This window comes from Hylobates moloch, unplaced genomic scaffold (genome assembly GCF_009828535.3).
Source record: "Hylobates moloch isolate HMO894 unplaced genomic scaffold, HMol_V3 SCAFFOLD_5, whole genome shotgun sequence".
Taxonomy (NCBI): Eukaryota; Metazoa; Chordata; class Mammalia; order Primates; family Hylobatidae; genus Hylobates; species Hylobates moloch.
This window is the reverse complement of record NW_026652280.1, coordinates 140,603,400-140,629,582: the sequence shown is the minus strand read 5'-3', so window position 1 is coordinate 140,629,582 and position 26,183 is coordinate 140,603,400. Positions and strand designations below refer to the sequence as shown.

Genomic DNA, 26,183 nt, shown 5'->3' with positions numbered 1-26,183 from the left:
CAGACTACCAAGGTGAGGTCCCTGAACATGGCAATGGGAAGAAATGTAAACAACTGGCTTTCCTGAGCCTGTAGGAATTGGCTCCAGCATACCATCAGGCTACTACATATAATATCAATAAAATAAAGATAATTTTCACAGTATATAAAGTAATAATTTGCTTTTGGTTAATGCTTTAATACTTTTAATAAAAATCTGAGATTCTGTCTCTGCCTTCGAGATTTTTTTTGTGAGAGTTTCCAAAGATGAGTTACAAGCTGTAACAATAATTTGGTTGAGTAATTTTAACTTTGAGAGCCTTAAAGGACAAGGACAGAATCCTATTCTTTGTGTTGCCAGCCCTTAATGTAGTTTCATTCACACAGTGAATCGTCAATAAATATTTATTGAATGAATGAATGAATGCATAAACAAGTATTAACCAATACATATATTAGTTAATATATAGGACAATATCAGACTTAAGAAGACTGACTGCACGTTTCCCAGGCTTGAACAGGAAGGCAGATTTTCCTATAGCTCTAGACATTATTATTATTATTTTAGCATTATTCAAGCAGGGATATAGCCATAATATAAGTGAACAGAAATAGTTCCTACTGAGGAATTTGTACTGATTTCCAAGCATAAAGTCAGAAAAATATCAGTTATGAGGTAATGTAGAAGAAAAACAATAACAACAAAAAGAAAAACAGAAAGAAAAACAAAATGAGAGGAAAGGCAAAAAAAGGGCATACACATGGAAAGATAATAAGGAACGTTAGAATTTAAGTAATTCAATTCCTTCATTTTACAGATTAGAGTCAGGAACTTGCAAACAATATTTAAGATTTCTGAGCCTTAATTTCCTTGTCAGTAAAATGGGATCTAACACCAATCTGGCATGGTTGTTGTGAGGATTAAAAATGATCAATGTAATTTACCTAGCATTGTTCCTGGCACAGAGCAGGCCCTCTGGTGGATCACAGTTTTATTCCCTAGGTTAATAGAATAGAGACTAGAACCCCGGTCTCTGATTCCAAGTCTACTGTTCGTCCCAGTACTTCTCTGGTCTTCCTTGGGTTGAGTTTATGAATCAAAGAAATGAGAGAAGTGATTCGGTCATGGAAATAACTAGAGTGCCGCTTCCCCACTGCTCCTATTTCCTCTGCACAGTTCACACAGTCCCATCTTCTTTCCTTCTATGATAATCCTATGCCAACTTCCACTGGAATGAGGATGATGATGTGGATATTTTGGAAGTAGGAATATAATGCTGCTCTTTATTAGAAGTTCATGATTCCCTAGGAATGGAAGAGTCCTTCCCTCTTCTATTTCAGGGGTGATAATGGTGAATGCCTATTAATATAAATTGATGGAATGCCCTGGTTAATGAAGAGAGGTGTTTTAGGAGGAGAGCGCAGTTCAATAAGAAGTAGCTAAAGAGATTGAATTTTATCTGCTGTCTTTTTATGATGAACAAAACACACAATAGGCACATGTATCAGTTCTTTGTCAACGAGAAATTCTTGATCATGTATCAAGCTGGTTTAATCAGAAAAAGAAAGAAACAGTTTTGGTTTCAATATATGTTATAGGTACAGCTAGGATTTAGGTTTCATAAATATTTGTTATAACTCCCAGTGTTATAATATATGTTAGTTTAACAAACTAACATGCATTTGTTCTAAATGTTTGATTTATAGAATTACTCATGAAAGAAGTTTTTAGTAGTATTCTGTGGATGTTTAAGAAAGGTTATTGTGTGCCTAATAACCATAAATAGCGAGATTTTGTGGCAAAATTCTTTTTTAATGATTATAATATAATTTTCAGCAAAACTTCAGGTAACTGATTACTGGTTACAAACACTATAGCTGTTTAAGAAATTTCTAATGTGTGTGTATGCATAAAAACACAGCATATGTTGCACAATTTTAAAAGGAATTTAAAAAACATGATCAGTAGGGTAAGGCAAACTAAGCCAAATAATAAAAAGACACAATCAAAATGTCAAGATTTACTGTGATTAACTAGTTTTAAAAAATAACATATTTGTTTCTCATACATAATAGAGAATAATCTTTGCTTTCATTCTTAAAATTCATAATTATTTAAAGTGATAGAATTTTAAACATAATTTTTCACTGATACTGTGCAATATAATGACGTGTGTTCTAAAATTCAGTAACATACCTTTGTTACAGAAACAGGAGGTAAGCATGTCTGACCACCAGCACTGAAATTGCAGAAAACCTCAATGGCATCTGAAGGACAGCCGAGATTTGGATCAATCCAGTATTTTCCTAATAATTTATAGTAAAACATAAAGTTAAAGTTATTAAATGCCGTAATCCTTATAATTTTTTTTTTTTAAGAGAGAGTCTCACTCTGTCGCCCAGGCTGGAGTGCAGTGGTGCGATCTTGGCTCACTGTAACCTCTGCCTCCCGGGTTCAAGTGATTCTCATGCCTCAACCTCCTGAGTAGCTGGGATTACAGGAATATGCCACCACGCCTGGCTAATTTTTGTATTTTCAGTAGAGATGGGGTTTCACCATGTTGGTCAGGCTGGCCTTGAACTCCTGACCTCAAGTGATCTGCCCACCTCCACCTCCCAAAGTGTTGGGATTACAGGCGTGAGCCACTGTGCCCGGCCACATCGTTATAAATTGTCATGGTACTTTAAATACATATTATCACAGTTTCACCTGTTAAAAAATTAGAAGATTATATATTTACATTTAGTGAATGAATGAATGCTGCATTATGTAAAATTGATACTAAAGATGCTGTATTTTTCACATAACTCTCAATTTCAGAGTGTTTCATAGTTTTAATCAAAATGATAGAATAGCTGAATTGATTGCTTCATTCTACAATAAGAAGATGTGCTCAGCAACTAAAAGTGAATTGTTTAGTTACATAGTTAATAGAAAAGTTGAACTTAATGAAGTATATGTGTATATTTCTGTTATACATCATTACAGTGTTTCAAATGAACATTTTGTTTTACAATAGAAACAACTTCCATCTCTTGAAGGAAAAATATATCTTTATGTATAATACTGATAAGTAAAATAAAAATATGAAAACATTTTTGTTTTCATAAAAAAATCATACAATTAAATGTTTATCATTTTTGTAGTCTTTCAGATTTTCCCACTATCACTCAGTGGGAAAAACTGCGGTCCCTATAGCTAGTGAAATTCTACCAGTCTTTGCTCCACTGAGTGCCCAAGAGAATAAAACTGGGCCTAAACTCAGACTACAGAAAATACTTAGACTGAAAAGCAATGGCCTAGCATCTTAATTCCAGACTAATAGACTGACAGTATTAAAATAGCATCTTATTCCAAATACAAAGGACAGGAATTTTTGAATAAGGCAGCCCTGTTTTCCTGCATTAAAAAGGCAAGAAAATTCAACAGTTTTTGTCAAATGTCATTTTTTCTACAGTAGGCAGAAGTCCTTGCTTATTCCACTTTTATTCCATAGCAAAGATTCCTCTAGCTCATCCTGAGCTTCCTCTAGCTCCCAAAACATCCCCAAATATTCTCCCCTCTACTATTCTACTAATCCCTCAAAATGCTTACTTGCTTAATTGGTAGCTCAAAGGGTAGAAATGGTCCTCAGCTGCAGCAGTGTTCAAACTTTAGTGTGCATCAAACCATCACTAAAACACACATAACTGGGCCCTACCCTTGAGAGTTGCTGATTTATTAAGTCTGGGGTGGGGCTTAAGAATCTGCATTTCTAACAGTATCTAATTCTGGTCCAGGGATCACATTTGGAGAACTACTGATATATTGAAATACAGAAGAAAGGGGTGAAGGAGGTCCACCATTCCTAGTCCCTTATCTTCAGAATTTTGAATATTTCATAAAGTTTTTAGAAAGTACAGCTGAATTTTTTGTTTGTTTGTTTGTTTTGAGACTGAGTCTCGCTCTGTCACCCAGGCTGGAGTGCAGTGGCGCCATCTCGGCTCACTGCAAGCTCCGCCTCCCGGGTTCACGCCATTCTCCTGCCTCAGCCTCTCCGAGTAGCTGGGACTACAGGCGCCCGCCACCACGCCCGGCTAATTTTTTGTATTTCTAGTAGAGACGGGGTTTCACCGTGGTCTCGATCTCCTGACCTCGTGATCCGCCCGCCTCGGCTTCCCAAAGTGCTGGGATTACAAGCGTGAGCCACCGCGCCCAGCCTCAGCTGAATTTTTCATCAGAATCTGATGAGGGCTTCCAGTCTTACCTAATGGAGTAAACGTATATCTTCTTTCACCTTCTCTTGTCTTCCAAGAAATACTATCCTACTACTATATGAGCTAATAATAAAAAATTCTTTATAAAAGGTTTTCATCAAGCAAATTTTTATTGTTATATAGGGTGAAATGCTTTGAATTCAGCCGTTATATTCTATTTGGGTAGGGACTCCATAATTTCTTTTAAGGTATGCCAAGCTAGAGATAAAGTCCTATACCATGATATATCTTTTGTGAGCCTAAATGTTCTCACTCAAAACTAGCTCTCCCCTGAGGACACTGCTTCTCTTGTAGCCTCTACAGTGTGGTGCCTGAAGGTGGGAAGGCATCTTTCTTGCTCTTCGTTGCTACTTCCAGACCATTCTTTGCACTTCTCCCTGAAAACACTCCATATTGAAATTACTATAATCACATTATATCATTCATTAGTTCCTCCTGGTGTAATCATTTACTATTTTTCTTTGACAATTTTAGCTTTTTATCGCTTTCAGAAAATCTACTTATGACCTAATTCTTGGTGATTTTAAAGCCACATAGATGATGCTTTCAACATGTTGGCCTTCAGTTCCTTGAATCGTATCCTCCCCAACCCTCTTACTTTTCCACCAATGATCTTGTACCCTCCCCCTACCCTCGTACCTTACTTTAACCATTAACTTCCAAGGCCATATCCTAGTTTTTGTTATTACCAACAACTGCATCTCCTCCATAATTTCATTTGTCTTCTCTTTCCAGTTCACTCCCTCTAGTGTCCTAACTCCAATAATTCTTCACTTTCATCAGGACCTATCACTTTTTCATTGTCCCTAATGATCATATATTCACTTCCCTTATTTCCCAGCTTAAAAATCCACAGTCCTTTACTGTAGTAATGTCCTTATAAACTTCCTTACACCCTTGCCCTGCCTCATTTCACTCTACTTGTCTTATAAATCCCCAATTCTACATAAGTTTCTCCCTAACCTGTACCTATACATGCACAGAAAAAAGTAGTAGGAGAAAAACACAACTGTTGTGATGGGCATCCTTCAAATTCAAATGTGTCTGTAAAGCTGCTAGACAGTAATATGGTGTTTCCAGAGTTTATTCCCTCTATCACTAAGATAGTTAACTATCTTATGCCCATTCATATGTTCTTATCCTCAACTGATAACCTTCCACTTTCAATGAGACAACTGAAGGAATCTGAAGAAAATTTATGTAACTTATATAAACTCCCACTATCATATCTACCCCACATGTCTCTGCTTGTACAAATATATTCTACCTTCTCTCTCTCTCTCTTTTTTTGAAATAGGAATTTCTCTCTTGCTCTGTTGCCCAGGCTGGAGTGCAGTGGCATGATCTTGGCTCACTGCAACCTCCAACCCCTGCAGGCTCAGGAGATCCTCCCACCTTAGCCTCCTGGGTAGCTGGGACCACAGGAACATTCCACCATGGCTGGCTAATTTTTGTATTTTTAGTAGAGATTAAGTTTCACCATGTTGGCCTGGCTGGTCTCAAACTGATCCGAAAAAAATGTTGGCCTCAAGTGATCTGTCCACCTCGGTCTCCCAAAGTGCTGGGATTACAGGCGTGAGCCATTGCACCTGGCCTGCCTTCTCTCTTATTATAGTGAATAAACTGTGTTCCTATAGAAGACTTATCTTAAGGCCAGGCATGGTGGCTCATGCCTGTAATCCCAGCACTCTGGGAGGCTGAGGCGGGCAGATCACGAGGTCAGCAGTTTGAGACCCGCCTGGCCAAGACGGTGAAAACCTGTCTCTTCTAAAAATATGAAAAAAAAAAAAAAATCGCCGGGCATGGTGGTGGGCGCCTGTAATCCCAGCTACTTGGGAGGCTGAGGCAGGAGAATCGCTTGAACCTGGAAGGCAGAGGTTGCAGTGAGCTGAGATCGAGCCACTGTACTCCAGCCTAGGCACAGGGATGAAACTCTGCCTCAAAAAAAAAAAAAAAAAAAAGAAAAGAAAAGAAAGAAGAAAGAAGACTTATCTTGTTCATCATACTTGCAGATTTAAATTCTACTTCTTTTCTTCTCTCTTTTGAGTCTGCTTTCATTGTCTGCTGTTTCTACTAGTTCTTATTCATGGTGTTGTGTCAACTTGTGTGTTTGGTTGTCGTTGATTGTGTGCTGGGCACTGCATTTTTAAAATTATTTGTGGAAACAGTTTGAGTTCTAGGATAATGTTATCTTTTATAGGAGATTTTTGTTTGTTTCTGACGGTATGTGGGGGTTCCAGCACTTTGGAACCATTTTAATACAAATTCAAAGTGTGGGATTTTCTGAGCTATCCAGATGATGTGAAGCAAAGCTACAGTCTGTATGAATGTTCGTTTTCTTCCAGTTTATCTTTACTACTAGAATGCAGGCCTTTGAAAGCCTAAGTCTTCACCTTTGGTGGGCCACAGATTCTAACTTTTGACCCCTACCTCCTGAAGCCACCAAGCTTCTCAACATACTGGGGGTAAAAGTAGCTCCAAATGTTGGGTTCACTTTCTGCTGTCTCCCTTAAAGTCTCGGCTTGAAGGTTCGTTGCTGTTTATTTATTTTATGCTTTTAACTTAAAAAATTAACTTAGCCAGGTAATATGAATTATGTGCTTCATTACTGGGAATGAAAAGTTCCTAGCATTATCCTTTTCTCTTAAAATCTGATAAGGTTTTAACTACTACCATTCCTCTAAACTGATCTTGATGAAGGTCCTCAATGATGTCTGCATTGCTAAATTCAGTAGTCTTTCTCAGTCTTTGCTTTACTTAACACAGACCCAGTTAATCCCTTCCCTCCCTCCTCCTCTGGCAAACATTTTCTTTGCCCGATTTTCAGGACACCACATCTAGTTTTCCTCTTATCTCAGTGATAGCTGCTTCTTAGTTTTGTTTGCTAGTTCGCCCTCACCTTCCTGATCTTTAAACATTAGAGAACTCTAGGATCCAGTTTTTAGACCTCATTTCTTTTTTTTCTTTTTTGAGACGGAGTCTCACTCTGTGGCTAGGCTGGAGTGCAGTGGTGTGATCTCAGTTCACTGCAACCTCGGCCTCCCGGGTCAAGTGATTCTCCTGCCTCAGCCTCCTGAGTAACTGGGACTACAGGTGCGTGCCACCACACCTGGCTAATTTTTCTGTATTTTTAGTAGAGATGGGGTTTCACCATGTTAGCCAGGATGGTCTCAATCTCTTGACCTCACGATCTGCCCACCTCGGCCTCCCAAAGTGCTGGGATTACAGGCATGAGCCACTGTGCCAGGCCTAGACCTCATTTCTTCCTTTACTTACTATCTATGTAGTCTTAAGCAGTCTCAAGGCATTAAATACCAATTAAATGTAAATGATTTCATAATTTTTACCCTTACTTAGGACCTCCTTCTTGACCTTGAACTTGAGTAGTCAACTACCTACTTGACATTCTTACTTGAATGTCTAAGAGACATCTCAAAGTAAATATATCCAAAATTTTACTCCTGATCTTTTCTCCAAAATTGCATCTCCTGTTAACAACATCCGACCCTTTTATAGAAAAAAAAAAACCCTTAGAGTCATCCTTTACCATTCTAGTTCTCTCATAGCCCACATCCAATCTATCAACAAAAACTGCTGGCTCTACCTTAACCCATTTATTCCTGAGGTAGTAATTTTTTTGAATTTTTGCAATCAGACCTTGGTGATAACCTTAAGCAGTAGGATATAAATAACTCCCACATGCTTAGCGTTCCAATAATGGAACGCTAAGCATAAAGCATATTCATGAATCTAACGACTTTTTACCACTCCCCCTGCAACCAACTCTAGTCCAACCAACCATCATCTCTCCTGGATTATGTCAATATCCTTCTCAGTGGTTTCCCTACCTCTACCCCTGTCTTCCTCATTATATTTGCAACATATTAGCTAGAGTAATATTTTTAAAATCTGAGCCAAATTATGTCACTTCTTTGCTCAGCAATTTCCAATGGCTTCCCATCTTATTAAGAGTACAAGCTAGAGACTTCTGAGTAGTCTAGAGGGTCTTGTATAACCTGACTTTTTGATATCTTTCTAATTTAATTTCTTATCATTCTCCCCCATATGCACTCTCTTTCATTCATACTGGCTTTCTTGCTAATTCTAAAACATGCTAGGTATACTCAAAGACTCAGGGCTTTTGCATTTATTCTTTGTGCCTGGAAAGCTCTTTCTCTAGATTTCTTGTGGCTTGCTCTCTTACCTCCTTCTGATATCACCCAAGTGTCACATTCTCATAGATGCCTTATTTGATCATTCCATTTAAAAATTGTATCTTGTGCTCCATGTCCTATCAAATCTCCCTTCCCTGCTGTTTTGTTTTTCCTTATAGCACTTATGATATCCTAGTGATGAAAGTATTTGGGGGGTGTAAAGATTTTTTGAACACTGCACAATCCACACCATTTAGCTATTTCTCTTATGAGGAAGGTAGACTTTGAACTACATTTCATACCAATTTTGTATGTCTTACAACATCTTTGTTCCTTTTAATTCTACAGAATTACATTTTTATGCCCTCAAATATGGGAAAGAATCAACCTGAGAATTATTATAGGCAACTACAATTGTAAGTATTATTTTAGTTTTTATATTAATCTAGGGCAGAAAATATCTCTAGAAGTTAAGTGTTTTATTAATATAAACAAAATGAATGTTTTCTTTGAAGTTCTAGAACAGAAGCAGATGTTTTGGACATGTGTGTATGTGCGTATTTGTGTGTGTGTGAGTGCATGTATGTGAGACGTGTATGTACAAACAAAATTAAAATGACCACAGAATAACGTAACACAGCTTTTTCAAATCAGCATTTTTTATATCAGCACTTTTCAAATCATACATTTTTTTTTTTTTCAAACATGTCATTGTGCTAAAACTAGAGTTTGTAGCAGACAGGGTTTCCCCTTTTTAACTGATGACTTACTCCTCTTGATTTAAAACCTTTCCTTGATTGTTCTAATCTAAATTCATTTTTGCACCTCTGGCTAATGAAATTGGGGCATCTGTGTTGAGATGAGACACTTCCAAGAATGACAAACCGCTCCCATCTTCATGGTCATCAATTCTAGAAGGGGACATTTAAATTCCATTTTGTATTAAAAAAAAACTAGACTTTTAGGGAGTATGGCGAAGGAGATTCTATAATATATTTATTTTTGTGGTTAACTTTGGTAGTCCTGACTTACCAAGTTCTGATGGGTGCTACTGTCTGTTAATGCAAAGGTCAGGCCTACCTATCTTAATTTTTAATATGAATATGCTGTATTCCAAGTACAAAATGTAAGCAAATGATATAGGTAGGGGTGGATGACATCAGCAGCATGTCTCCCTCATAGAGAATTTTATTCTTGATGACATTAAAATGGCTTCTGCCAGGGTTTTATCAAACTAACTATGATTTGGAGTGAACACATTACAAATCTCAAACACACTGAAATGATGAAATGAAATTTGATATCAGAGTTTGAGGTAACCAAGAACTTACCATCTGATACTTTTTGTTCACAGTTAAGTAAATCTTTGCAGATTCGTGCTGGGTTATCTCGTGTGCCAAGAGGATTCTCGATGCTGTGCAATAAATTGCTAAGGTAGTTCAGGGTTTTGAGTATCTCTTCACTGTGGTCAATTAAAGTCACTTCAGTATTCTGGTAGCTCTGCCAAGTCATCATAAGAATTATATAAGCAAAAAACTCCTGAGGACCAACATGGGCCAAGGCAGGAGAAGAATGTGTTTCCATTATGTGTAGTAAGTTGGGAGTAGAATGTAAAGAACAGTTTATATTTAAGCATAGGCATATGTGTATGCTTTAATAACCTTAATCTTTTAAAGAGGTTAAATTCACATTTGCAAGTTTAGTTTTCAAGCTAACATAAGAATTGCTATGTCTACTGTATTATGTTTTTTAAATTACACATTGAATCATTAGAGTTTAAATAAAATAAATGAGTAGTGATAATATATATATCTCATTTTAAGAAACATGGCTAACCTCATTTAACTACTTTCTTGGATAGTACCAAATTCCTTACAAATAACAGTATTACATTTTTGATTTAAATGTTTTCCTTACAAAACATCCTACGCATATATTTCTGTTTAATTATACCAAAATCACTTACTTTGTTCCTGAGAATCATTTCACATTTTCAATCTGTTTTAAATACAATCTTTGAGATAATGTCACATTTTGGCTTCCAAAAATTTTCTCTGTTTAATTGGTATATTGAGAGACAGTGCCAATATAAATAAAACCAGATATATTACCTCCATCTGTAGGGCGGTATTTGATTCAATCAAGGCTTGAATAGCAGCATTGATATCCATTTGCTTCTGTGTAAAACAAAACCATTTGAGATTAGCAATAAGATCAACACTGAGTGCCCTAAAGTAAATGCTGTAAATTCTGAAAGGACTGCTATTAAAGTATACCAGACTTATTATCTGAAGGGGTTCTGTAACTCTATGGTTAGACAGATTTTGCAAATATTGCCTGGCTATCTGAAAGGACAATATGCCACCTTCATCCAAATCTCAAAGGTCTCCTAATTAAAATAGGACCAGAGTCTAGAGTCCTCAAATGAAAAACTATTTGTTTCTGTGGCCTGAAAACACACATACAATGTTCCTCAAATGGAAGAGAATAAAATATGATCCTTTCAGTTAATAAATTGTAAAGTGAAGAATAAATAACTGTAGTAATTTTTAACAGTTACATTCTTGGAAGGAATAGAATAAAATACTACTGTCCTGAGGTAGTCACCACATTAATTTAATCTGATACTTCTGCGGTTTTAAAAATAATTTCTGAAATTGGAAAATGTACGATGAGTCCCAAAAGAAATAATACAGAACGAAATCAATCTCCTCTTGCATTTAATAAAATATATTTTTAGAAAAAGACAGAGCATAACCATTAGTAAAAGCCTTTTTTTTTGTAATTCTTTTAAAAAAATTATCTTAGAACAATGAAGCATGAGTTGGGAGAAGGTTCTGGGAAATGGCATCTGTGTAAGTGAAACAAGCAATTTAATTTCTTTCAGTCATTGTACTGTGAAGACATCTTTTTACTTGAAGGCTGCATAATAGAAACTGTTTTCAACAGATCTCTCATAGCTCATGGTTGGTAGTTTGAAAAACTATTTAAAATGATGGAATAATCAATAAAATGTACTCTCCCTTGCTTAAGCACGTGTTTTTCATATTGGAAAATAATTGACTCATTCTGCATATATACACTGCCAAACACTGTGATATATATTGAGGATAAAATGGTAAACAAAAAAGAAACTTGCCCTTATGGAACTTAAACTTAGAGAGGAGATAGGCAATAATTAAATCATCTCAAAAATCATAATTACCAATTGAGATACATGCTATGAAAGAAAAGTGCACGAAACTATGAGAGAAATTAGAGAAATTAATCAAATCTGGAAAATGTAAGAGGTTGGAAGGAATAGGTCAGGGAAGGCTTCCCTGAGGTAGTAAAATTTCAACTGATATCCAAAGAATAAATAAGAATTGTTAGGAGAAGGGGTAAGAGAGCTTTCCAGGCAGAAGCAGCAACCTGGCACAAAGGCCATGAGACAGAAGGAGCATGGACTATTCAAGTAGCAAAGAGGGTAAACCTAAAATATTATCTGCAGATTAAATAATTATGACCATCTTGCTTGTGTGAATGAGCAGATTTTGGATATGGGTCACACAAAAATATTGGCACTAAATATGGGAAACTGAATTAAGTGCTAAACCATAGCCACCTTTATGTTGTTCACTTAGTCCCCTGCCGGTGATTAAGGGTTTTAATTAGAAAACCTAGCATAGTGGTTCTCAAACTCTTCACAATCAGAATCCTTTTGCACTTTTAATAAAGGATTCCTTTATTATTAGAGGCCTTACAAATTTTTTGTTTATGTGAATTATAACTTTTTTTTTTTTAATTTGAGATGGAGTCTCGCTCTGTCACCCAGGCTGAAATGCAGTGGCATGATCTCGGCTCACTGCAACCTCCACTTCCCAGGTTCAAGTGATTCTCCTGCCTCTCGGCCTCCAAGTAGCTGTGACTACAGGCGTGTGCCAACACACTCAGCTAATTTTTGTATTTTTGGTAGAGACGGAGTTTCACCATGTTGGCCAGGCTGGTCTCAAACTCCTGACCTCAGGTGATCCGCCTCGGCCTCCCAAAGTGCTGGGATTAGAGGTATGAGCCACCGTGCCCGGCCAACTTTTGATATTGACTATAGTAGAAACCAAAATAAATTTTAAAACTATTCATGTGTCAATTGCTTTAAAATATCAACAAACCCATTATATGTTAATATAAATATTTTTATAAAAATTAACTATATTTTCCAAAACAAAAAAATTAATGAGAAAGGTGACCCAGTTTTACACTTCTGTGCATTTCTGTAATGTCTGGATTAATAGATTACAGCTAAATTCTCATATTTGTTTTTGCATTCAATTGGTTGTGAAGAAAATCTAGCCTAACAGAAATATGTAGTAGGAAAAATGAAAAGTATTTAAGTTGTGTTTTTCAAATAATTATGGGTTTTCTTCTTTCACATTACACCTTATACCAAAACTTGATAAGTGGTAGTTTCTTAAATGTTAGTTTCTATGGGAAAACTGAACCCACCTCAATGAACGTTTTGTACTTTTATACTAAAATCAATTGGTCTGTTTTATACTTTCATAGATCTTTTGCTTATACATGATTTTATTAACATAATATATTGATCATTCTGAAAATACTGATTTATGGAATTATGCAGGTCTTCCAAACACAGATACAACTCATTACTTAATGTCAAAAATTACATTTGTTAACATCATCAGGAAAACATAATGTTACTTATCAGGAAAACGTAAGTACTGGGAATCTGTCAAATTCTCAGTGATAAATACATGTTTTCCCTAATTCTTATTTTTGCTTGAGAGCTTGAAATTTATCACTGGCATCAAATTCTGTCAGTTGTTTTCCTTGAAATGGCAGGCTAACTTCATTCATTTTCAAGAAAATATCTGTGAACTACTCATGTCTTAATAATGCTGGTAGTCTGTCAATAAAAAATGGTACTCTATGATAAAACTGGCTAGTTGAGTTTGCAACTGAAATAGCTGCACAGTGCTTTTGAAGCAATCACTACAGTGTGTACTATATGTACTTATATGTTCTTCCATTTCATCATATGAAATATTAAAAAGATATTTAAAGAAGATAAGAAATCTAGGAGACAGCAAATTGGTGGAATAATAGCCTTCCAGAATTCTCTCTTAGACAAGTTAAAAAATGAAATAAAACCATGTCTTTAGAACTAAAGGACAGTATGAGAAAGATGTCTTACTAAGTAGAGAACATAATAAAAGCACATAAATTAAAGAAAAAAGAACCAAATAGAAATTCTGAAGTTAAAAAGTACAATAGCTGAAATAAAAATTTACTAGATAGGCTCTACAGTAGATTTCCATAGGCAGAAGTAAGCACCAGTTAACTTGAAGACAGGTTTATTGAGATTATCCTGTTTGAGGAGTGGAAAAAAATAATGAAGAAAAATGAACAGAGACTTAAGAGATCTGTAGGACACTGTCAAGCTTGCCAACATATGCATGATGAGAGTCTCAGAAGGGAAGGAGAGAGAAAAAGGGACACAAAGAATATATAAAGAGATAATGGCTGAAACATCACAAATCTGATGCAAAAATATTAACCTACATGTCCAAGAAGTTCCACAAACTTTCCCAGACACATCATAATCAAACTATCTAATGCTATAGACAAAGAGAGAATTCTGAAAGCAGAGAGGAAGCTCATCATGTCCAAGAGATCTTCAACCAGATTAACAGCTAATTGCCCATAAAAAACCATAAAGGTGAGCAGGCAGTAGGATAATATATTCAGGGTGCTAAAAGAAAAGACTTTCAGCCAAGAATTCTATTTCCGGTAAAACTATCCTTTAAAAATTAAGGAAATATTAATATATTCCCAGTTAAATAAAAACTGAGACAATTTATCACTAACATACCTTCCCTAGAAAAATATTATAGGGAGTCATTCAGGCCTAAAGTAAAGGATACTAGGCAGAAACTTGAATCCACCTGAAGAAATAAAGAGCAGTAGTAGAAGTTACAATATAGTAAATATAACATATAGTATAGACCCCAAGTAGCCAAAAAAATTTTGAAAAAAGAAGTTGTTAGAGGCATCATGTTTCCTGATTTCAAAACTTACTATAAAGCTGCTGTAATCAAAACAGTTGGTACTGTCATAAAGACAGATATAAAGACCAATGAAATATAATAGAGAGTCCAGAAATAAACCTTCTCATTTATGATCAAATTATTTTCAACAAGAGTGCTAAGACCATTCAATGAAGAAAGGACAGTCTTTTCAACAAACAGTGCTGGAAAAATGGAATATCCACATGGGATAGAATGAAGTTAGACTGTTAACTTACATCAAGTACAAAAAAACTTACATCATGAGTTATATCATGAACTCAAAATGAATCAAAGACTTGAACATAAGAGGTAAAACTATAAAATTATTAGAAGCAAATAGGAAAAGCTTGATAACATTTGATTTTGCAATGATTTCTTGGAATGATACCAAGAGCACAGTCAACAAGAGAAGAAAGTAGATAAATTAGACTATATCAGAAAAAAAAAAAAACTTCTGTGCAACAAAGGACACTATAAAGAGAGTGAAAAGGCAACTCAAGGGACAGAAAAAAATAACTGCAAATTGTCTCTCTGGTAAAGGATTAATATCTAGAATATTTAAAGAGATTCTACAACTTATTAACAACCAAAAAAAAAAAAAAGCAATCCAATTCAAAAAATGGCCAAAGAACTTGAATAGACATTTCTCTAAAGAAGAGGCTGGGCACAGTGGCTCACGCCTGTAATCCCAGTACTTTGGGAGGCTGAGGTGGGCAGATCACTTGAGGGCGGGAGTTCGAGACCAGCCTGGCCAACATGGGGAAACCCTAGCTCTACTAAAAATACAAAATTAGCCAGGCGTGGTGGAGGGCACCTGTAATCCCAGCTACTCGGGAGGCTGAGGCAGGAGAATCACTTGAACCTGGGAGGCAGAGGTTGCAATGAGCCGAGATCGCACCACTGCACTCCAGCTTGGGCAACACAGCAAGAATCTGTCTCAAAAAAATATATATATATAAATGTCTAATAAACACACGAAAATATGCTCAACACCACAAATCGTTAGGAAAATGCATGTGAAATACATTGAGATACCGCACAATGAGATACCGCTTCACAACCATTAGGATGGCTGTTACAGAAAAAATAAACCAGAAAATAACAAGTGTTGGTGAGGATGTGGAGAAACTGGAACCTTGTGCACTGCTGGTGGTAATGTAAAGTGTGCGGCAGCTATGGAAAACAGTATGGCAGTTTCTCAAAAATTAGACACAGAATTACTACATGATACAACAGTTTCATTTCTAGGTATATACCCAAATGAATTGAAAGTGAAGACTCCAACAGATATTTGTACAGCAATGTTTATAGCAGCATTATTCATAATAGCCAAAAGGTAGAAGCAACATAAGTGTCCATTTGGATAAACAAAATCTGGTATATGTATTAAATGGACTATTATTCGGCTTTGAAAAGAAATAAAATTCTAATATACGCTTACAACAGAGATGAACCCTGAAGATACTATGTTAAGTGAAATAAGCCAGTCACAAAAAGACAAATATTGTATGACTTAACTTATATGAGGTACCTAGAGTAGTCAAATTCATAGAGACAGAAAGTAGAACGGCGGTTGCTGGGGCTGGGGAAAGGGAGGAATTGAGAGTTATTACTTAATGGGTACAGAGTTTCAGTTTTGGAAGACAAAAAAAGTTCTAGGCATGGATAGTAATGGTTGCACAACAATGTGAATGTACTTAATACCACTGAACTCTACACTTAAAAATAGTTAAAATGGAAAAATTTTGTTATGTATATCTTGCCAACATTAAAAATAACAAGTAAATATGCTCATTATCCCTTAGACCAAACTATCCTACTTCTGGCAATTTGTCCCCTAGATATTCTACAAAATGATATGTATATGGACAGGACATTTGTACTATGTGTAATTTAAAAAACTGAAAAAAAAAGCTCACCAACAGAGGGCAAGATGAATAAATCACAGGATATTCTTAATTGGCATCACTATGATTTTCTGTGTGTGGCAGTAAATAATACAATGACTATTAGTAGATTAGTAGTGTAGAGTTTGATGCTTTAGTCATGCTAAGGTACCAGCAATTTTAAACACCATCAGTGCAGGCGACAACTCAATAAAAAGGCATTTTTTTTCCCAACAGGTAATAGAAAGAAAAGAAATTTCATAACACTTGGCCACTTAAAAATTTTCTTAACAATCTCCATATTCCTAGAATCCCCAAGGTATTCACAAAGCCTAGCTCATGACTGGCACATAGCAGTCCATCAATTTGTTGAATTTATTGACTTTTTCCCCACAGGCAGACTTTAAGAAAGGCAGGGTCAGAGAAATTGTATTAAGAGGATTTGCCTGGGAAGTCATTCAGTCACATCTAAGTGCCCACATCGAAGCATAAATCTCTCATTAGGTGCAGTGAGGGGATCAAAAAAGGAAAAGTAACTTCTTCCAGGCACTCTAGTTAGAGAGAACATATTCTTACATGGAAATCACTCAATATTTACAAAAACATGCATGTAAAATAGAAAACAGAGAATAAAGATTGATTATATGTTGTAACTAGTGAGTGTGAAATAATGAGGGAATTAGACAGCAGTATTCATTATACTTTGGGAGAATGTAATCTTCATAATTCTCTCCAAATCATTTGAGTGAAGAGCAGATCTAGTCTAGGCACCTCAGTTTTTTGAAGAGAAGTGTTATTTTTTCATATATCTGCAGTTTCAAGATCACTAGATGGTGAAAATGCTGACCAAACAGGAACTCATTTCAGGTCACACCCCGCTTCATGAAGGAAGTTTTTGCTGATTCTAGGGAACCAGAATATAATAGCAGCTGCCACTTCTTAATTCACCAATCCAGGTTCTACAGTTGACCCATTAATTGGAATACATCAGTTGGGAATTCTTTCTCTCATTTAATGATTTTTAACGATTGTTATTTCCATCATATACACCAAACACAGACACATATAGACACTCTGTTCTTCCCTTTATTCTACTAATCATTTCTGGTTAACTTTGACATCATATTGTATACTTCTGTATTCATTTCTAAATACCTTACCATACACACTGAGGTCTGGTCATTACCCTATCCTCACATTCAAATTCACCATCAGTACATATTCCTTTTCCTGAAACATTTCCTTTTAGCTATTCCACTTTAGAGAACTGAGAAGCTACTTTAGTTTCATAGGTCTTATCAATATGTGGCTGGACTGGATTAGAAGTTTTCATACTTATCTTGACCCACAGTAAGAAATACATTTTTACATCATGACAAAATTCACACAAACATACATATACTTAACCTTAAAAAGTTCTGTAAAACCATATTTATTCTTACTGATGATGATGTACTGATTTTTTTTAATTGAGGTAAAATTTATATAACATAAAATTCACTATTTTAGTCACTTAAAAATATACAATTCAGTTGTCTTTAGTAGATTCACAATGTTGTTCAACCACTACCATGACCGAATTTCAGAGCATTTTTATCACCCAAAAAGAAACTCCATATCTATTAAGCAGTCCCTCTCCATATTTTTTTTCTATTCTATTTCATTTGCTCTAAAAATAATCCTGAATGAGACTCACTAAATTGGTCTTCTGATCCGCTGACCAATGAATCCCAACTCAAAGTCTGAAATAACTGCTCAATAATTACTGATAGAACCTCTAGTTCTGAGTCTATTCTTTTATAGACATTGTTTCTCTCCAAGTGAAATCTAGTTTAGAAGATTCCCACTAAAATTTCCTGAGATGTCGCCATTTTTTGTATTCATGCAAGCATGCACTCAACATTTATTAAAAGCTTAAATGGAAGGAAAATTTAAAAAGTAGTCTCTATCTTCAGAGGGTTCACAATATAATAGAAAAGACAAACATGAAAATAAATGAGCATGAACAAAGAAGGGGAAGTGATCAGTTCTATCTTGTAGTGTGATGAGGGAATAGAATTAATAAAAGTTTCATGGAGGCTGACTTTAGAAAGAATGTCTAGGTGTCTTATTGTCATTTAGACGTCTGCTCTAGAAATCTTATCCTCAATGTTATTTTCCTACAATGGACTCTGCAAGTTCCAGAAAAACAGCACTATATATGGAAATCTGTTTTCATATTGGCCAAGAAGGAATACAGAAAGGAGAAAAAGGGAGAAAAGAAGGAAACAAAGAAACTAGCATTTATTGAGTAGTTATAATGTATTCAACACATATATTTTCTTACTTAATCTTCCTGATTAATTTCTCAAAGTATATACATATTTTAATCCACATTTTGCTCTGAGCAAAAACCTCTCATGTCTTACTCTATTTTGGCTGTGTAGGAACACATATATTTTCCAAGTGAGACAGAGATATGTGTCACACAGTTTGGCACTTAAATGTGAAAATTTTCACTAAACATTTCTTTAATTTGCCAATGACATATGATCCTTTCGAACTTGAACTTGTTCTTTCTTGAGAAAGGAGCTATGATATATCCAAGTCATTATAATTTGGGAAGGCAATTAATGAGGGTACTTGTAATCCACGCATTGTGGGGATCCAGGAGGAAAGGAAGAATAAACAAGTGGAAAGTGATTTGAAGACTTGGAGAAAGACATTGTTTTTTTTGTTGTTGTTGTTGTTTTGTTTTTTTGAGACAGATTCTTGCTCTGCCAGGCTGGAGTGCAGTGGCATGATCTCGGCTCACTGCAACCTCTGCCTCCTGGGCTCAGGTGATTCTCCTGCCTCAGCCTCCTGAGTAGCTGGGATTACAGGCATGTGCCACCATGCCTGGGGTTTTGCCATGTTGGCCAGGCTGATCTCAAACTCCTGACCTCAGGTAATACACCCACTTCGGCCTCCCAAAGTGCTGGGATTACAGGTACAAGCCACCATGCCCGGCCGAAAGACATTCTTATTGATGTTCACATAGGGAGAGTTGCCCTCCACATTAGTCAGAAGGCCAGAAAGGGGAAGTGATTTTTTAAAATCACAGATAAATGGGTCTCTTGTTTTCAAGGGGATAGTCTTCCTTGTGGCACTTTGCTTGGAAGTTATTCCTTGCCCCAATGAAAAGCTGAGGGAAATGAAGAGGTCCTGATCTGCTGAGAGTAGACCACAGGAAACCACCACCTAGAACTAGCAGAGATCTAAATGACATCAAAGCAGCATGTGAAATAAGGAGGCTTAAATGGCATAGGACTGACCATTGTTTGGGATGGTGTAGCCAACAGTAGATCCACGTTAGTCAGAAAATGTGACCAAGGACCACTGTATTTGGCCAGGAGGCTGGAGGAGTGGGGTGTGGGTGAGGTTGCAGATGGAGAGAGACCTTTCATAGGGAGCAGGAAGACAAAAAGACTGCGGAATATGAGAGTGGATACAAAGCATAAGGAAAATCAAGCTCAGAATATCAGAGGGCATGAGAATAGCAGAAGCAACATAAACATTGCCTCAGAGATAAGGGTAGCAAGTTTTGGGTCATAGTAGTTAGATAATAAGCAAACATAAGAGAAGTCTGATGGCTTCCAGAGTTACCAGCAACTGAGAAAGATTCATGTAAATCAAAGAAGTGAATAACTCTGGCTGGCAAAAAGGGAACATTTAAAAAGGGAGAGTGAAGATGTAGAATTAGGAAGAAATGGAGATACTTAGTTTTTCAAGTGCTTATTATGTATTATACAATGTGCTGCATGCTTTACTTCTTACTCAATACTTGAAACCACCCAAGAAAGCAGGAGATACCATCTCCATTTTATAAATAAGAAGTCTGAGGCTTGGATTTCATGTTTGTGTAGCTGGGCCAGCCCTGTATCAGGTTAGCAAAAAAGAACAGAGGTATGCAAAAGGGACACCTTTTAATAGAGAGTTAACAGAAGAAGATTTAAAAAGTTAATATGACATACTAAGATAAAACAAAACAAAATCAAACCAAGCAAACTTACTCTTGGGCCTGGTGCCCCAGGTGGACCCTAGAACACAGCAAATTAAAAAAAATACACATTTATTTAGTAGACATCTTAAACCAGGCAAACATATAAGCATCAATGGTAAACAGATATAAATGAAAACCAACTCACTGGAGGCCCTGGTTGACCTCTCGGTCCTTGAGGACCCTGGAAGAAATGGAGACAAACACAAGACATATATATTATACTTTTTGTTGGGTATAAGCAAGAGAACTAATATTCAACCTCTGTCATCGCCTTTCGTGCCAGGCAAGTCATACAATTTAAAATTGTTTTAGTATTCTAAAGTTATATGCTCTGGTACTTAGCAATCATCCATATTCATAAACAAGCTAGATATTTATTTTCCTGTTTATTGATATTATTAGAAACTGAACTTACTCATTTTAATAAAATATTATAAATGTAACATTTTAAAATGTTAGTATTGTCTAAAGATGTTTTTCCTGTTATTTCTAACTACCATCCACCTAATCATCAAATATAGAAACTTCAGTGTTCTTAGACATCTTAATATCCTTCATCTGTCTATAAACTGGTTACCAACTCCTGTTGAGTTCACCTGAAAATCTCTCCAAAATAATACTTCTCCATTTTTATTGATAATTAAATGAAGGAATGATGTTAATATTAATTAGTATTAATTTAGAAATTAGAAAAGTTACAAGGTATATAGCAAAATGTCAAAAGTTATGTTGACATTTTTCAAAGCAAAGCGATAGTAATTACTGTTAAAAATACTCAAAGGCCCTGTATATCTGTTCAAAAGTAACTTAGATGTTCGGCTAAATGTGAAGACTATATTGAGTCTACTCCAATTATGGTTAAAAGATGGCAAAGCAACACTTATCTTCAGCCAAGTTTTGGATAATGTTGACATCATGCTTGACTTAGTATTAAGCATCTTGTATTGCCAAAGCTGTTAATCCTAAATATACTGTGATAGCTAGAACAAACAATACACAGTAACTTGAAAAGAGTAGAGTACTCCAACACTGTGCCTGCTAGACATGTCTTAGTTTATCTGGTTTATGATTACAAGTTTAAGCAGAGAATGTACAAAACTTGTACATAATTAAATGAATGAATGATGTTAAAATTAATACCAGTTAATTTTAATACTAGTTAATACTAGTTAAAATTAATACTAGTTAATACTAGTTAATTTTAACATCACCCATTCATTTAATTATCAACCAATGCATATATCTCAGAAGCTGCATGGTAGGTGACAGAAATGTCACATTGGAGATAGCCTTTTAAATATACATAAGCTCAAAGTGAAACTGGTTATGTCCGCTTCTCCATTTTGGATCAACAATGTAAAAATAATAAACAGTTGTGATAGTCCATTCCACTTAGCAAGTTTTTGACATTTGGAAAATATCACTGATGGTTCAGTACAAAATACATATCTTACCTTTGACTTCAAAAGGGGAATTTATCATAGAAAAATAAGAAACAATTTCTACTGCTGATTTTATAAAGTTCATTTCAGCTTATTATCCAGAACAAGTCAGATCACAAATATAATCAGACAAAATACTTCAAACCCACCAGCATAGGGCAGGGCAACCCCAATGTACCCACACAGAATAGGGAAAGTAGCCAAGTTAAAAAAATATGATACCAACAATATAACATTTTATTAGTTCTTTTTTATTACTCTAGCTAATACACCATTAAGGTGAAGTGATTCACTGTCTAGTCTATATAAAGCTGTTTATAGGCCAGGCACGGTGGCTCACATCTGTAATTCTAGTACTTTGGGAGGTCAAGGCCAGTGGATTGCCTGAGCTCAGGAGTTTGAGACCAGCCTGGGCAACATAGTGAAACCCCATCTCTACTAATATACAAAAAAATTAGCCGGGTACGGTGGTGCGCTCCTGTAGTCCTAGCTACTTGGGAGGCTGAGGCACGAGAATTGCTTGAACCCGGGAGGCAGAGGTTGCAGTGAACTGAGATCACGCCACTGCACTCCAGCCTGGGTGACAGAGTGAGACTCTGTCTCAAAAAATAAAATTAAATAAGTAAAGTAGTTTATAACAACACTATGATTGTCTCTGTTAATTTTCTTCTAGTTTCTTTTTTTTTTTTTTTTTTGAGACGTAGTCTCCCTCTGTTTCCCAGGCTGGGGTGCAGTGGTGCGATCTCGGCTCACTGCAATCTCCACCTCCCAGGTTCAAGTGATTCTCCTGCCTCAGCCTTCCGAGTAGCTGGGACTACAGGCGTGCGCCACCACTCCTGGCTAATTTTTTTGTATTTTTAGTAGACATGGAGTTTCACCATGTTGGCCAGGCTGGTCTCAAACTCCTGGCCTCAAATGATCCACCTGCGTTGGCCTCCCAAAGTGCTGGGATTACAGGCATGAGCCACTGTGCCTGGCCATCTATGTTAATTTTCTAAAGGGGAACCAAATTACTCTGAATGGTTATGGTGGTTATTCGGCTATAGTAAAAACACTGCCTGTGAAAACAAGATTCTCTTTCCACTTTATCCCAGAATTTACATACGATCCTCCAAAAGTAACATATTTTATCGGTATACTTTGAAAATACGTATAAGTGCATATCCTTAAACTTGAGTATGTTAGTCTTCCTTTTTGTAAATTCTTTTATTTCATTTCCTAATGTCATTTCCTTTATGTCATTTTCCTTATGTAAATGCAATCTTGATTTAGCTTCATGATCTTTATTTTGGGCTGGCTCAGTTGCAGAGAGCGTCCTTTTCTCATTTATAAACTGAGGAGCTTCCACTGTAGGATGTTTAGCAGCATCCCTAGCTTCTACCCACTAGATGCCACTAACATCTCATTCTTTTCCCCCAGTTGTCTCCTAGGGTGGTAGGGGGACAAATGGCTCCTGGTTGAGATTCATTGGTTTGAAAGGAGAATTTAGTAATATTAAATAAGATTAACTAGATAGTAATGTAATTAGAATGGAATGAGTGAGCATCACAAGTCATAGGGTGTGACTGCAAATAAGAACATAAACTCTTCAAGTTGTCATGCAGGTGATAGCTGGGCTACTCTTGATCTAGGTGGAGGACACACACACACACACACACACACACACACACACACACACACACACCATATTCCTTACCAAGACCTCCTAACCCTCTTTTTCTGAGAGGCACTATAATTTATAGAAAAACACAATCACATAGGAATTGGGAATCTGGGCTCTGGTTTTGTCTTTGTAACTTAATTTGCTATATGGTCTTAAGTGAACTGCTGTACATTTGGACCTCAGATATGTAAACTGTAATATAATAGGTCTAGTGAAGATAATCTCCAAGGTTCACTTTAGAATTATGATTTTCAAGACTTTTATCAATTTTCTTCCTGATGTGTGTTTTTTAAATTTTTTAATTTTCTTTAAAGACGGGAGTCTTGCTATGCTACCCAAGCTGGCTTTGAACTCCTGGGCTCAAGCAATTCTCCTGCCTTAGCATCCCTGAGTAGCTGGCACCACAGGCATGTGCTTCTGCATGACCTACCTCATGTTTTATATCTGGATAAAGAAGGTGTACACATGCATACAGATTGGGAATTTAAAATTTAAAATCTGTACAAATGTAATGGTAAGTGTTCTTGAATTTAAAAAGTTTGACATTTTTTAATGAATGATTTATACTATTTATGAATTTTAAAAAGACATACATACATACGCTTTAAATGCTTACCCTGTTAATATTTAGGACCTATTTCCCATATCCTAGTTTTTCCTTTTAATGCAGAAACCATCCTCCTCACTTTCAAATTGGAGGCAAATAAGACAACTACTAATCAAGAACTGTGAAGACATATTAACTTAGAGATAATATTAGAGAAAATGTCAATGGGATGTTTCAATATTTTATGATTTCATTAAATAGTATATTATAAATATGAAGCAGCTAATCTAAAAATTCATGCTGAGATTGTTCTGTTTTTTTTTTTTTATTATTTCTATAGCTGTAAGTTATATGATTCAAGTTGTGACATTTTGTCAAAATTATTTTCAGGTCAGGTATAGTGACTCATGCCTGTAATTCCGGGGCTTTGGGAGGCAGAGGCCAGAAGGATCACTTGGGGCCAGGGTTCGAGGCCAGCCTGGGCAACATTGGGAGACACTGTCTCTACCAAAAAATAAAAAATAAAAAAAATAAAAAATAAATAAATAAATTAGCCCAGTGCAATGACATGCACCTATAGTCCTAGCTATTTGAGAGGCTGAGGTGGGAGGATTGCTTGAGCCCAGGAGTTCGAGGCTCCAGTGAGCTATGGCTGCACCACTGCATGCCAGCCTCGGTGACACAGCAAGACTCTGTCAACAAAGAAAAAAAATCATTTGCCGACATCTGACACTAGGATAACATTTCTGCTGTAAGTTAAAATTTTACTTAGAATTTTACTTGTTAAATTTTTACTAACTGTATCCCATTATTTCCAGCAGTCCTGTCTGTATTACTTACTCTAAAATTTACTTAATTGTGTTTTAAGTGTTTCAGGTCTCATAGAAAGTAGGAAATTTTGTAAACTTTCAGGATTTATTTGCCAGTAACACAACAGTTTTGAAGTAGAGGAAGAGTAGAGAATTCTACATGCTATCTGCTAGGTTTCCTTAGGATGCCATAAAACTCTGGCTCTGTTTAGAATATATATATAGGAATAGGGCTGGGTGCGGTGGCTCATGCCTGTAATCCCAGCACTTTGGGAGGCCAAGGCGGGCAGGTCATCTGAGGCCAGGAGTTCAAGACTGGCCTGGGCAACATGGTGAAATCCTGTTTCTACAAAAAAATAGAAAAACAATTAGCTGGGTGTGATGCTGGACGCCTGTAATCCCAGCTACTCAGGAGGCTGAGGCACGGGAATCACTTGAACCAGAAGGTGGAGGTTGCAGTGAGCTGAGATCATGCCACTGCACTCCAGCCTGGGCAACAGAACAAGACTCTGTCTCAAAAAAAAAAAAAAAAAAAGAAAAAGAAAATATATATGAATCTAGGGACTCATTTTAAAAACAGTCCATAGGCAGGCAGACCGGGAGCAAGTACAGAACAGAAAGAAAAATAACTCTTTCATAAATGGCCATACAGAATCAGCTCTCTCAGTGGTGGAAAGGACCTACTTGGGATCAATACTAGAGTTTACAATGTTAAATTACAGAAGACATGAAGTTTTCTAATCAAGAAACCCAAATTATAACAAAGGAGTTACTTTTCATGTGTTATATAATGAGCTGTAAACTTCTTTGCATTTTTTTAAAGTCACTGAATCATGCTTTGGTCATTTTTTTGGTTATATTTAGGTATAAAACTTGGTAAGGAGAGCACAGTTTAATAAATTCATAGTTTAATAAATTTTTCTCCATGGAGAATTTTAAAATAAGATTGAGGCCCGGTGTGATGGCTCACACCTGTAATCCCAGCACTTTCAGAGGCCGAGGCGGGCGGATCACGAGGTCAGGAGATCAAGACCATCCTGGCTAACACAGTGAAACCTCGTCTCTACTAAAAATACAAAAAATTAGCTGGTATGGTGATGGGCACCTGTAGTCCCAGCTACTCGGGAGGCTGAGGCAGGAGAATTGCTTGAACCTGGGAGGTGGAGCTTGCAGTGAGCTGAGATTGTGCCACTGCACTCCAGCCTGGGCGACAGAGTGAGACTCTGTCTCAAAAATAATAATAATAATAATAATAATAATAATAATAAGATTGATAAAGCAATTTGATAGATTGTCGTGATTCTGATCTTTGTGCAAAGACTTAAGTCTCTTATTTGTCTCAATACAATAGGTCTTAGTTA

At 36.3% G+C, this 26,183-nt stretch overlaps 1 protein-coding gene across 1 annotated transcript in view; it reads right to left on the bottom strand.

The window, feature by feature from the left end:
- The window catches only part of COL24A1 (collagen type XXIV alpha 1 chain), a 404,873-nt gene that overhangs the window by 5,948 nt on the left and 372,742 nt on the right, over window positions 1-26,183 (bottom strand). The window contains exons 53-57 of the mRNA XM_058439743.1: window positions 20,507-20,542; window positions 20,372-20,398; window positions 10,501-10,566; window positions 9,721-9,889; window positions 2,176-2,285 (exon numbers count right to left, since the gene is read on the bottom strand). Of these exons, the coding sequence (XP_058295726.1) occupies window positions 2,176-2,285; window positions 9,721-9,889; window positions 10,501-10,566; window positions 20,372-20,398; window positions 20,507-20,542 (408 nt within the window). The remainder of the gene's footprint in view (window positions 1-2,175; window positions 2,286-9,720; window positions 9,890-10,500; window positions 10,567-20,371; window positions 20,399-20,506; window positions 20,543-26,183) is intronic.